The following is a 12,775-nucleotide window of genomic DNA, read 5'->3' as shown; positions in this document are numbered from 1 at the left end:
AGCAATTGATAATGACCAGATAATCTGTTTCTTTGTCATGTTGATTGAGGGATAAGTATTGGCCAGTGATATTTCGGGGATAACTCGCTTGCTCTTCTTCGAAATAGTGCCATGGGATTTTTTACGTCCACCTGAGAGAGCAGACTGTGCTTTAACGTCTCATCCGAAAGACTGCACCTCCGACAGTGCAGCACTTCCTCAGCTCTGCCCTGGAGTTTCAGCCTAGAATTATGTGCTCAATTCCCTGGAGTGAGACTTAAACCCACAACCTTCTGACTTAAGAGGCAAGTGTGCTACCCACTGAGTCAACAGCTGACACAATGCTTAACAAATTTGTATGACATTCCTCTGATTGAATTTTAACATAGGTGTTAACCCATTTATGTTGGCACTCTATAAATTCAACTTATTGGTAGCGTCTTTGGTGAAATAGGGAACGGAGGAATGTCAGAGAAACATGTCACAATTCATCCGGCAGTAATTTCTAGGCTACATTTTTTCCAACTACTAAAAGTTTTTTTTAAACAAAAAGCTACTCAGCTCAAGGCACCATAAATAAACACATAAATCTCAATTGAAAGGAGTCACAATTTAAAATGTTATCAAACACCTTCCTGATGAATAGTTCAAGAGTATTTTGGTATTTTTTTAAATCCCAATATTAAGAAAGAAAAGCCAAAATGTTAGTTTGTTACTGGAAGTTCAGTCACATTTTCTATTGAGATTTTATATTCACAACACTGTTATGAAGTAAGAAGAAAAGAAACATAAAAAGCAAAAATGAATTAACACTTTTTTCACAGTAGTATTTTCAAAACATATAAACTATAACTTCATTTGTAAATTCGACCATGCTCCTCAAAGGGTTAACACATATTTGATGTAGTTTGTGCAGTTCTTGCAAATGCAGCTCATTAAACAAAAAAAAGATGCAGTGCTTTAGAACATAAAAGTAAGAACAGCTGCTCTTCCCCGTGGTGTTGTATCTGGAAAAAAAACTTTAAAAAAAACTAGATGAAAGAATTAGGAGAGGCATCAGTCTCCTCTTTTTTCTTTTTCCAACTGCTGTGAAAACCTTGTGTGCAAACAGGTGGGTAAACTTTAATGGCATTCAGGTTTCGTAAGAGAGGTTCCCTCTATTGTTGAATGGAGTCCAAGAATAGTTTGGGACCACACACATACACATACACGCACACACATACATACACACACAGCTCCATGCAGGGTCAATAGCTCAAAATGGCGTAAATTTCACACACCACATCTGCTCCCGAGAGCAAAACAGCAGAAGTTTTTCGGGGTGGGGGGGGGGGGGGGGAAGTCAAAAGCAGGACTTAGAAAGGGTCGGAGTGTGAAAACTGAATTGAACACATGGCCCTGAACTGTCTGAAACAGAGAGGGAGGTGGGGGAGTATCAGGAAGCACAGCACACAGGAAGGGAAGGGAGAAAGTCATGGAGAGAAAAAAAACTCAGTCAAAGGTAGCAATTAGCATACAAATGTTAAAATAAAAACAGCACAGTGTGGGAGAGACCGGAAAAATAGGAAAGAGAGGAAGAATGATCAGTTAAGGGATAGAAAAGGGACACACAAGTAGCTTCACAGTTAAAACTAGACAAAGTAGACGCATTTTACAACTAGAAACGGCTGCAAGCGGAGTCAGCAATAAACCACTCACTACTGCTGTCTAAAACTGTGCTCCATTTCGACCAGTAGATGACTGTGTTATTGTAAGTGAAGTTTGAAAGCTTAACGCTATACAAGATGAACATGGCTGCTTCAAAGCAGATTTAACCCTTTGAGGACTGCAGTTGTATTTCTGTATCCAAATAACATTTTTCTCCAAATTGTTGAGTTAAAAAGCACAATTTTATTCTTCATTTTAAGAATGCAATGAATTAACAAATGTTTATGTGTTTTTGAATGTCTAAAATGCTATTTCTGAAAAACACTCAAGCTTTAGAAGCTTGCGGAAAATCACTTCTGCAGGTTACCTGAGAGAAATAAATCATAACGTCTTAATGCCCAATGCCAACTATATGCAGAATCAAAATAAAATTGTTTCAAAACTAGCAATTTTTAAACTAATTCAATGCCTTCAATAAACTGCCTTGAAAACGGAATTGACACACCACGCTGGTGCTATGGTAGAATTTTTTTTTAAACGATAGTTTCTTTAAAACTAAGATTAACAATAATAAATTAGTAACGCCAGATGTGATGTACAATGCATTATCATTGGGATTGCATGGTTATTGCGCCATCTTCTTGTTCATTGATCTGTCAAACCTCCTTGTGACACAATGTACCAGATCAGAATGCCCCTTTAGCAAGAATGACTTCCTTGGAGCAGCAATATTCTGCTTACGGTTTGAAGATAAGTTCAATGTTTACGTTGTCATTACCTCATCGATACATTGACAGAAACAGAATTTGAAGAGATTGTGTACTGTATAACTGATGAAAAATGTCTATTTCTCCTCTGAGACATGGGAAGAATAATATTAAAAGCAAAAAATAAAAGCCTCTATATTTCTGATCACTTGTTTACTGTGCCCTGCCATTCTGATGTCACTTGCTGCCTGCTTGTATTCAACTCCTTGCACAGCTGCAACAAGGACACCATCTGGAGTACTCCCACAACCTGGAATAATGGTGGGAATGACAACAGATGGAATCTTTAGTAGCAAACCAGTTAAAAGGCATTTTATAGGCCCTTGAACATTTACATCTTCAGATTTTTAGATAACCTATAATTTTCTCCCTCCCTCCCCCAATCCCCCCACGTTCTTTTAGCCAGAGGAAATCTTGGACTAATTCACAGCCCAGACGTTTTAAACACTGCTGTTTAATCTGAAGAGTAAATGGAACCAATAAAGCGTCAATTCACCAATGTACCATAGGTATCAAGAATTTTCTGCTTCTACGTACAAAACAATAAAATCAGCATACTCATAAATGTAAACGTTGCAGGAGCTGCAACTCCTCAACTCTTCTCTACTTCAAACCAAAATAAAATACATAAAGCTTTGTTTTAATTCAACCAACACAATGCAAAACCTAAAGTAAACAATCAAGAAACTATGTCCACAAGTAAAACTTATGATCTCCATGGCAATATCTGCAGTGCAATGAAGAATCAGTCTGAATGTGTATTGGTGATGTGGGTGGTTTTGCAAGCATTACATTGGTGTGATTGAGATTGGCACTAGAATGGGGATGAGGGGGAGTAGGTGAAGCTGGGCAGTGTGGGTCAGGTATTTCCAGGGATTTATAGTGTGGAACATGCTGCCAACATATTCTGGGTGGGTGAAGAGAACACATTGTAAACAGTCATTTTAATGTGTCCAATAAGATTTATCAATAAGGGGAGGCAATAACAGAACAGGAGAATCAAGAGGCTAGAGGATGATCTATGTAATATTGAAGCGAAATGGAAGAAATGTTGCAATGAAAATCATGCATTTATGATAAAACACAAACTAAAGACTGTGAAGTTTAGATGCAAGAGAAAAGGTGTTACATGATAAAATTGAACACAGAAAAGGTAATTGTGAAAGTAAGGACTGAGTGGTGTCAGCCTGTGTCATTCGCTCAGGGGTTCATTTGCAATTGCCTGAATGTTGTAAACCCATTTGCATTGATATGTGTTTCTTTTTGCTTTGTTTGCTCTCCATTTCTTGCTCTCGCTTACCTTCCACCCAAAGCTGCTCGATGTCAGTCTCAATGCTAGCAACCCTCAGGCCAACAGCAAAAGCTCCAAAGACCAAAAGACCGATGAAGAGGAACTTGCCACAGTGCCGCTGGATGCTGCAGCCCAGCCTGAAGAGCAGAGCCTGGAAATGGGCTCGCAGCCACAGTGGAGCCCGGCGCCCCTCTGCCTTCCCCTAGGGAAACAAGACAAAAGCAGCGTCAGACCAGGGGTTTATTGGAAGAAGGGAAGAGAAAAGTGAAAAAAGGAAGAGAAAGAAAGCAGAAGGATGGAGTGGCTACAGGGAGTGAGAGAAGGGAAAAGGACGTGGGGACATAGGAAGGGGAAGGATGGGGAGAGGGGAAAAAAGAGCTGAAATGAATGCAGAGAGAGAAAACAAATAAGGAAAGAAAAAGGATGGTGAGAGGGAAAGAGAGAAAAATGAGACAAAGAGATAGAGAAAAATGATGATGAGGTTAAGTGAAGGGGAGGAAATGTAAGGGTAAAAGGGAGAGAGAGACAAGGTGAAGAAGGGCAGCAAGGGAGGGAAAAGGAGAAAAGAGAAGAGGGAGAAATTAGAAAGGGAAATCAAGAATATTGAGGGAGTGATTGAAAGAGGGAAAGAAGAAAGACTTGGATTTATACAGTGCCTTTCACAACCACCGGACGTCTCAAAGCACTTTACAGCCAATGAAGTACTTTTGGAGTGTAGTCACTGTTGTAATGTGGAAAGGAGAAGAGAACATGGGCAAGGAGATCGGATAGCTAGAGAGACCATGGAGCAAGGAGAAGGGGAGAGGTACAGGAAAAAGAGGGGAAATGGCAAAGGTAAAGAGGGAGAAGACATGGAATCAGATAGTGAATAACGAGAGGGAAAAAACTGAAAATGATTCAGCAAGAAAAGAGCAGACAGAAAAGGCAAAGAACAAGGAAAAATAATTGACATAAGTAAAACATGGTTAAGAGAAAGAAGATATAAAATGCCATGGCACTTATAAAGTAGACACTGGAGAGAAAAATAACTTCATTCACCCCATTTCCCCTTATGCCTCTTGCATTCTTCATTTCCTTTTTCATTTCTTCCTTCCATAATTCATTCTTTCATTCTGCTATTCTTTCCCTTGTGTTCTCAGTTTCCTTCTCCTTCACTGCTTCCCCTCATTCCTTTTTCCATATCCTTTCAATTCTTCCATTTCCTCACATTCCTTAATTCTCTGTCATTCTTTTTCCTTCACTACTTTATTTACCCTTCTTTATTTCAGTTTTAGTCAGCATTTATTTTTCAGTGTTTGATTCTTTACTGTATCCTTTTTCACTTTTCTCTGACTTCTATGTTATTTTTTTTTCGCCTTCTGTTCTCCCCCAGCCCCCGCCCCCCATTCCCTTCTCACTTGCTTCTGCCCGCAAGTCCTTTCATTCCTATTGCCATTCTGTCTTTTGCTCCTGGACATTTTCTCATCCTTCCTCCTTTTGTGTCATCTTTGCTTCTCCTTCCGTCAACTCTTATCAAATGCTCATTGGCTGGATCCTCTCTCCCGCTTCACAATTGTCAAAGCTCCCCAATATTCTCTCACTCCGCAGACTGATCTCTTTCTCGCCTCTCGCTCCTTCTCTCCCCATTGCCATTAAGATACCGCTCTCCTCCCACCACGGATGGTTATACATTTTCCCGAGTAACAGCCTCCACTTAGTTCAATCAAAAATCCTGACACTCTTCCAAGGTTTCCTCAAGTTCAGCGATCACTGTGCCAGATTTTTTTTTAAAAGAGCTCCCTGGACCCACAACATCGTAATATCCAGGTCAGTTACATACAAGGACACTCACAGGCTGGGGGCATACAGAGACACACGCACATCTGTGTACACTTTCTCACACACATACTCACTCTGTGCACACACACTCACACATTGCGTGTACTAAACACCCCCCCCCCCCCCCCACTCACTCATAAACCCCAGGCACCGTCTTCACCAACATCTGCACGAACTGTTATCCGGAGACAGGCTCAGTCAATAAACCTATCCCCGCCTCTGGAGGGAAAGCAGTTGCTGAAAATATTGACAATTTTTCCTATCGTTACTTTCAAAACATCTAACCACAGTTGCTTGGACCGGGAGACGTGCCGTTTCCAAACAAGCGAACAAATCTGACATTAAAAACACGCGCCTGGATCAGCGGAGGTTCCAGCTCGGTATTAAACTTATTAATAAGAGCAGTTACAACAACAACTTCCCCGGGAGCCCCGCCGACCTCCTGGTGTTATTAATGCATTATTACGCGCTTCCTATTGCAAGGGAGAAACTTAAACAATCAGAATATTCTTTTTTTGTTTGCACCTTGGAGATCTGTTTCAACGCAAAAGCAGCGTGGCAGTAGCTGGGTCTCCGGAGCAGATCCGAGCAAGCGGCCGGGGCTTGGTGACTGGACCTCGGGGGCAGCGCTCCATCGTTCCGGGGAAGGTCAGAAACCGGAGCCATGTCGCTGGAAACCAGTCGCAGATCGTTCGGTTCAACAACAACAACAGTAATAATCCCCCAAAAGTGACAAGAAAAACAGCTGGAGAATCCCTAGTCTCTTCCTGAGCGAAAGCCTGATATTTGCATCCCAACATTTCGCGCAGAAATCCTTGAGGATCTTGACTCTACATCCACGTGTAGTCTATCTCCTCTCTCTCTCACTCTCTCGCTCCCTTTACCCGTCCTTCTAGCACCACGGAATAAAAAAGAAAACCCCCTCTTTCAGCTCAATCTGTACTTCTGTCCTCGATCTCAGACATCCAACATTTGGAGAGAAAAACCCGCCTCCAGCCCATCAAAAAGAGTTGATGGAAAGTCCTCTCGACCGGATTCCCATTGGCTAAGGAAGAAGCAAATTACTTAGCAAACATCTACTATTATCAGCTGCTAAGCAACAGCTCACCAAAGTGGACGGACCACCCAGGCTGCAAGGGCATCAATGGGAGGTAGCGAGCACTTCTGCATACAAGATCTCTGCGGATCTTTCCAAAACCCTTGCAGTTTTTTTTTAAATGCCAAGCTTCCCATCTGATACCTGATACTGCCAGCTAAATACGATCATATATACTTTAGGTATAGGCACACATAAAGGTCTTTATGGTTGCAAATAAAGTTTGTTAAAGAGCTTTTTTTTAAAAAAGAAAACAAAAAAATTGCAAGTAGTGGGAACGGCAGCTCGGGCTGTCTCTCACACACGCACACAGAGCCACACACAAGTCTGTGTATGTGTATTTATATTAGGTATGTATGTATGTATATATAAAACGTCGCGAATTGCCTCTTGAGGTACCCGGGCCCCCCTTAACCCAACAAACGCAGGGGAGGTCCCAGCTGAATTCTGGAGCCTGCATAAATAAGCCAAGGGCAACTAGATCTCAACAAATGTTGTGCAGAAATCTGCCATTGCTAATGCTGTTAATAAAATGCAGCGAAAATGAATGAGGGAAACGTGTAGTGAAACTGCATCCAGCCATTTACAAGGCTTGGGATCGGAATATTTTATTGGCTGAGTAATAAAAGGATGACAATGAAGAGAAAAAGAGAGATGGGACTGGGGGCGATCTTATTTCCAATGCAACAATTTAATTAAAACAAATTAAAAAAAACATATGTAAAAGTAGATCACATTCTTTTAAGACTTCAATATTACTCAAAAGAGCAACATCCTTATCAAAACACGGAGTTTGGATTGTACATGTAAAGCTGCGTTAGGGAGTTTAAAATAAGGAAACGTGTTAAAAGTTCCCAAATCAGACGGGCAAGAGCTTGCGATTTTCTGATTTAAGACATTTTATGATGAGACTTTCACACGTCTGTATGCTTATATGATTTTATATAAATGTGCGCGTTGTGTTTACTTCAGAAAATGTTGTTTTCGTTGCAACCAGCAGCTGCACTCTGTTTTTCCTTCCCTGAAGATTGTTTACCAAGCGGCTAAAATCCTGTGGAAACCCTCCCTGACTGCTTCCACAAAAGCATGTGTATCTGTTAACATTACTAGTGTCCAACATTACCTTAAAGGACACACAGCATGCCACCCACCAGCACTGATAGGATTAATTATGATAATTTATTTCTTTTCCCCTTTGTCGACCTAATGAATGGTCTTCTTTAAGATTTTTAAGGTCTTTTGTTTGTCTTTTAAGGATGTATTGTAGGATTGCAGATAGCAGGTGGTTATTCCAAACCCGCCTTTGTCTCCATTGGGGGCTTGACGGAGTTTCGGCCGGACGTGGGTTTACTCCTAACTTGCTTCTGCACAATCCACAGTCGTGTTAAAATGTAACGGCAGAAAGAGCATTATTGTAAAATCTTGTCCTCTGTGGGGCTGTTTCATAGACCCTGTTAAATTATGTCCCCCCCCACCCCCAATCCTGCATCCTGCACCAACCAGTCAGTGGAGTCTTTCATCGTGAAACATGTGTTACAAACTTGTCAATATTCCTAGATATTTCACTGCTCCACTTCTGTATGTTAACAGCATTTATCTTTTTTTAAAAATGATCACGACTTTAAATAGTGTATAAACTTGAGCTGGTTGTATTATTTCAATAAAACCTGAAATGGAAGTAAGTTGCTTTCCTTTTTCGCACATTTTTGTCTTTTAGATCCCGCACACAGCATAATATTAAGCGAAGGTGTATTCCAGCTACAAGTTTAACAGAGACATACAAACTACACGCGTTGCCCCGCTCCAAATGGTCTCCAATTAACCTTTATAATAAATGTGAGACCCAGATGAGTTCAATCGCACAGTCGTTCGTTTGTGTAGCTGAAAAGCCCGGTATCAGCTACTACAGCGACCTCTACGGGGCATTTAAGATAGGCAGCTCAGCCAATATATTTATAGTCGGGAAGTTCGTCGGAGCTGCTCCCGCTTCGCCAGCGTTACGCGCGTAATTGGGCCTTTCCGACAAGTAACGCGGGCAGAGCGGGAACAGCTCCGAGGCATTTCCCCACCATATGTTCATCAATTTACAAAAGCAAAATACTGCTGATGATGGAATCTGAAATAAAAACATAAAATGCTGGAAATCACAGCAGGTCAGGCAGCATCTGTGGAGAGAAACAGAGTTAGTGTTTCAGGTGGATGACCTGATCAAAGGTTATCCACCTGAAACGTTAACTCTGTTTCTCCCCACAGATAATAATAGTCTGTCTCTATAGAAACATAGAAACTAGGTGCAGGAGTAGGCCATTCGGCCCTTCTAGCCTGCACCGCCATTCAATGAGTTCATGGCTGAACATGCAACTTCAGTACCCCATTCCTGCTTTCTCACCATACCCCTTGATTCCCCTAGTAGTAAGGACTTCATCTAACTCCTTTTTGAATATATTTAGTGAATTGGCCTCAACAACTTTCTGTGGTAGAGAATTCCACAGGTTCACCACTCTCTGGGTGAAGAAATTCCTCCTCATCTCGGTCCTAAATGGCTTCCCCCTTATCCTTAGACTGTGTCCCCTGGTTCTGGACTTCCCCAACATTGGGAACATTCTTCCTGCATCTAACCTGTCTAACCCCGTCAGAATTTTAAACGTTTCTATGAGGTGCCTGACCCTCTGTCATTTCCATTATGTTTATCAATTTATATTTTGTGTCAACAAGCGATTTTGGACACTGTGGATGTTACACGATAACTTACCAGCTTTAAACAAGTAGTGGAAGTTCAGAATTAGAAGCTTGAGTGTCAGCCGTGGCTCAGTGGGTTGCATTCTCGTCTTAGAGTCAGAAGGTAGTGGGTTCATAACCCCACTCCAGAGACTGAGTGCAAAAATCTAGGCTGACACTGCAGTGCAGTGCTGAGGGAGTGCTACTCAGTCTGAAGTGCTGTTTTTCCAATGTAGATGTTAAATCAAGGTCTGCTCCCTCAGGTGAATATAAAAGATCCCATTGCACTACTGTCAAAGAAGAACAGAGAGTTATCCCTAGTGTCCTGGCCAATATTTATCACACAATTAACAAAAACAGATTATTTGGTCATTATCACATTGCTGTTTGTGGAGCTTGCTGTGTGCAATTGGCTGCCGCCTTTCCTTCATTACAACAGTCACTACACTCTAAAAGTACTCCATTGATTGTAAAGCGCTTTGAGACGTCCAGTGGTTATGGAAGGTGCTATATAAATGCAAGTCTTTTGAGGAATTATCTGGGCCGAACTATCAGGTTGTTATAACACAGGAGGGTTATTAGGAGTACAATGGAAGGGGGTAATAAAACTATAGGGGCAGTGCACATTGGGGTTTACAGGGGCAGACTGTGCGGGGAACGTCATCGGACAAAGCATGGCGGGAACATCTTGGCGCCGCGAACGTGAGCTGGATTATCACATGGTATTGCTCAGAGGGTTTATCAGGCATAGTTGGAGGGGCTGCCAAGATAAAAGTGGCAGAGTTAGTGGAGGGTTTATCAAGGAAAAGCAAATGGAAGATTGTCAGGGCAGAGTGAGAAAAAAGAGCGCAGGTGGGGAGTGATGTTTGCCAAAGTGAGATGGTACAGCTGTTGAAAGGGTTAATAGGGCAAATTGGGTCCAGTCCAGAATAGGTAGCGTTCTCAAGGTGGAGTGCATGGTTGGATCTTTATATGGGATGGTGTCCCACATTCCTTATGAGGTCCTGGTACTGCATGCTCCCTCTTCAATAGAAGTTCTGGAGACTTGTCAAGCCTCATTTATTATAATTAACAATCACTCAAATTGGTTTAAAAATCTAATCTATTTTGAATTATGCCTTTCTGAAAAATAAACAGTTCCATATGTTTTAATATGTTTGCAATCTGTTCACTCTTACCAATCAAACTCTGTTCTTTCCTGACACTTACAGCTGAAGGCTGACATCAAACGACCGAGGCAGCTAATGTAAACAGCAAATGGAAGGGAAAAAATCTGGAACAAGATCGTGGATGATCTGAAAAATTAGGAGGAAGAAGCCACATAAAATTATGTTCATAATAATTTAAAGAAAATCTTTATAATGAAACATTTAATAGTTTATTTAAAAATGTGCTTTTATTGCGATTGCTCTTAATTAAACACAGTGACATAATTCACATTCAAAATACACAGTGTACATGGTTATAGTATAAAAGGTAGATTGTGGCAGTGAGTAAACTTTGCTGAGTGGTTTGGGTTGTGCACAGTCCTGAAGACTGATTCCAGGTAGCGATGGCGGTACTTATTATGACTATAAAATCTTTATAATTGAGTTTCTGCTTCTCCTTTGCTTTACAACATTCACCAGTATTATGTCCTATTGTGCTTATGTGCTCAATTGTTAGCCTTCTCTATCTCTGTCTAAATGTACTCCCATGAACGTCTATGTATTGTATAATAAGTTAGAACTTTACTGACATTTGCTGTTCACTGTGTTTTAGGTTCAGTAGTACCTCTCGACAGCTAACCCTTTTCATAAATTCTAACTTATGGTACTATCTCATTGGTTGTTGGACCTCTGTTGTGTGCACAATTGTTTCCTAATGTTGGTTACAACTCCCCATACAAGCACATAGTTGTACCTCTGATTGTTTACTTTCCACTTGGTACCTTACGCAGGGGTATCTTATGCTACAGCTATGTTCCTTTTCAGGCCATCTTGCAATGTTTATGTGGTTCTTAATGGAAACCATTTTCCAATCAGAAAGGTCACATTTCCTTAAAGTTCTATAGGCTTGAATTTACATGCCAATAACAGCACTGAGCTACTGATACCTAAATGGTGTTGTAATTCTCTGCTAAGTTAGTACAAATGAGCCCTGTGGCTACTGTAAAAGATGACAGTAGCACCTGCCAGGTATCTGGGCGCAGCAATATTTGGTGTATGGCTCAGTGAATGTAGCTGTAAAGACACGTCAAATTATGATTAGTTTTAATTTTTCTTCCTACTGGTGTCAACTACACTTTGTAAATGTATGATTTCTTCCTGTTTGCAGCTAATGCTGGATACTTCAGAACAGTTTGCGCTGCCCACACTAAGCACGTGTGGCAAGTCTTTTACCCATCCTGTCTCCATCAGGAATAGCATGAGACATGAATGGAGACATAAAAGAGGTAAATAAATATAGAATAATGCATACGTGGGAGTGATTACAAGGCTGAAAGCTTAAGGAAACAGAATCACCAAATGCTTGTGCTCATCAAGATGAAGGAGGTTAGTGCTGGGAGGTCAATTCCCTCGATAATGTACAACCAAAGCCTCAAAGGAGCATCTCCTACTGTGCCAGTGTGACAGTTCCATTTCCCACATCAGTCATTCTTGTGGCTTCTCTGAGTAACACTGGTAATTAATGCCAAATAGAACTGAATTATGGGCAGTTAGTGCTATGGACCTGTGCCCACTAGGATTGAGACTGCCACATACTCATTTAGCTAAGAATCACTTGCAGGCCGCAGAGAGAGGAGATTATCAACCCATCAGTCTGTGGTAGATTACAATACATCTCAAACTTTGGAGGCGAAAGGACAATTAAAAAAATACATTTAAAATAAAACAAGAAGAAAATTAATAGCAACTCCTGCAAAGTTAAACATGACCTTTGATAGGCATAAGCACCAAAACCTTATGGTAAATTAAGCTTTCAACAAACATCACTGACAAAACCTTCCTCTAGGCTTCCAGTTTCATTAATTACACACATAATACACTGCTCTGTTATTTCTGAGAAAATAATAAAGGATGAGCTGTACTTCATTTTTTATACATTAAATGTTCTCATTTGCAAGTTTTTTCTCTCTCTTTAGGTACCCTCTCATCAATCACATGAGGATAGATAGATTTTTGTCAGTGCTGCTGTTGAGTCATCCTTGGCCTGGGCTTGCCTCTTTATCAAATGTTTCTCTACTCTTGCCTGTGAGGAAATGTCATGCTGTCACTCTCTGTCCCTTTCTGACAACTAAGATAGGGACATGCTAATTTGGAACCTGCAAAGATGTGACCCTCATCATGTCATGCTTGCTGTTTGTAGCCACCAGATGATGTCATTGTTGGAGGCCACTGAACAGCACGCACATGGTGCTGCTCTGGTATAAAAGGCCAGCCATTTTGTGAGTCATGCACTTTGGGCCATAATAAAGCA

At 41.1% G+C, this 12,775-nt stretch overlaps 1 protein-coding gene across 1 annotated transcript in view; it reads right to left on the bottom strand.

The window, feature by feature from the left end:
- The window catches only part of ptch2 (patched 2), a 122,736-nt gene extending 116,568 nt beyond the window's left edge, over positions 1-6,168 (bottom strand). The window contains exons 1-2 of the mRNA XM_070886061.1: positions 6,028-6,168; positions 3,694-3,886 (exon numbers count right to left, since the gene is read on the bottom strand). Of these exons, the coding sequence (XP_070742162.1) occupies positions 3,694-3,886; positions 6,028-6,168 (334 nt within the window). The remainder of the gene's footprint in view (positions 1-3,693; positions 3,887-6,027) is intronic.
- Between the last annotated feature and the right edge of the window lie 6,607 nt (positions 6,169-12,775).

This window comes from Pristiophorus japonicus, chromosome 8, assembly GCF_044704955.1.
Source record: "Pristiophorus japonicus isolate sPriJap1 chromosome 8, sPriJap1.hap1, whole genome shotgun sequence".
Lineage (NCBI taxonomy): Eukaryota > Metazoa > Chordata > Chondrichthyes > Pristiophoridae > Pristiophorus > Pristiophorus japonicus.
Note: the sequence above shows the minus strand (reverse complement) of the source record. Positions and strands in the feature narration are given on the sequence as shown.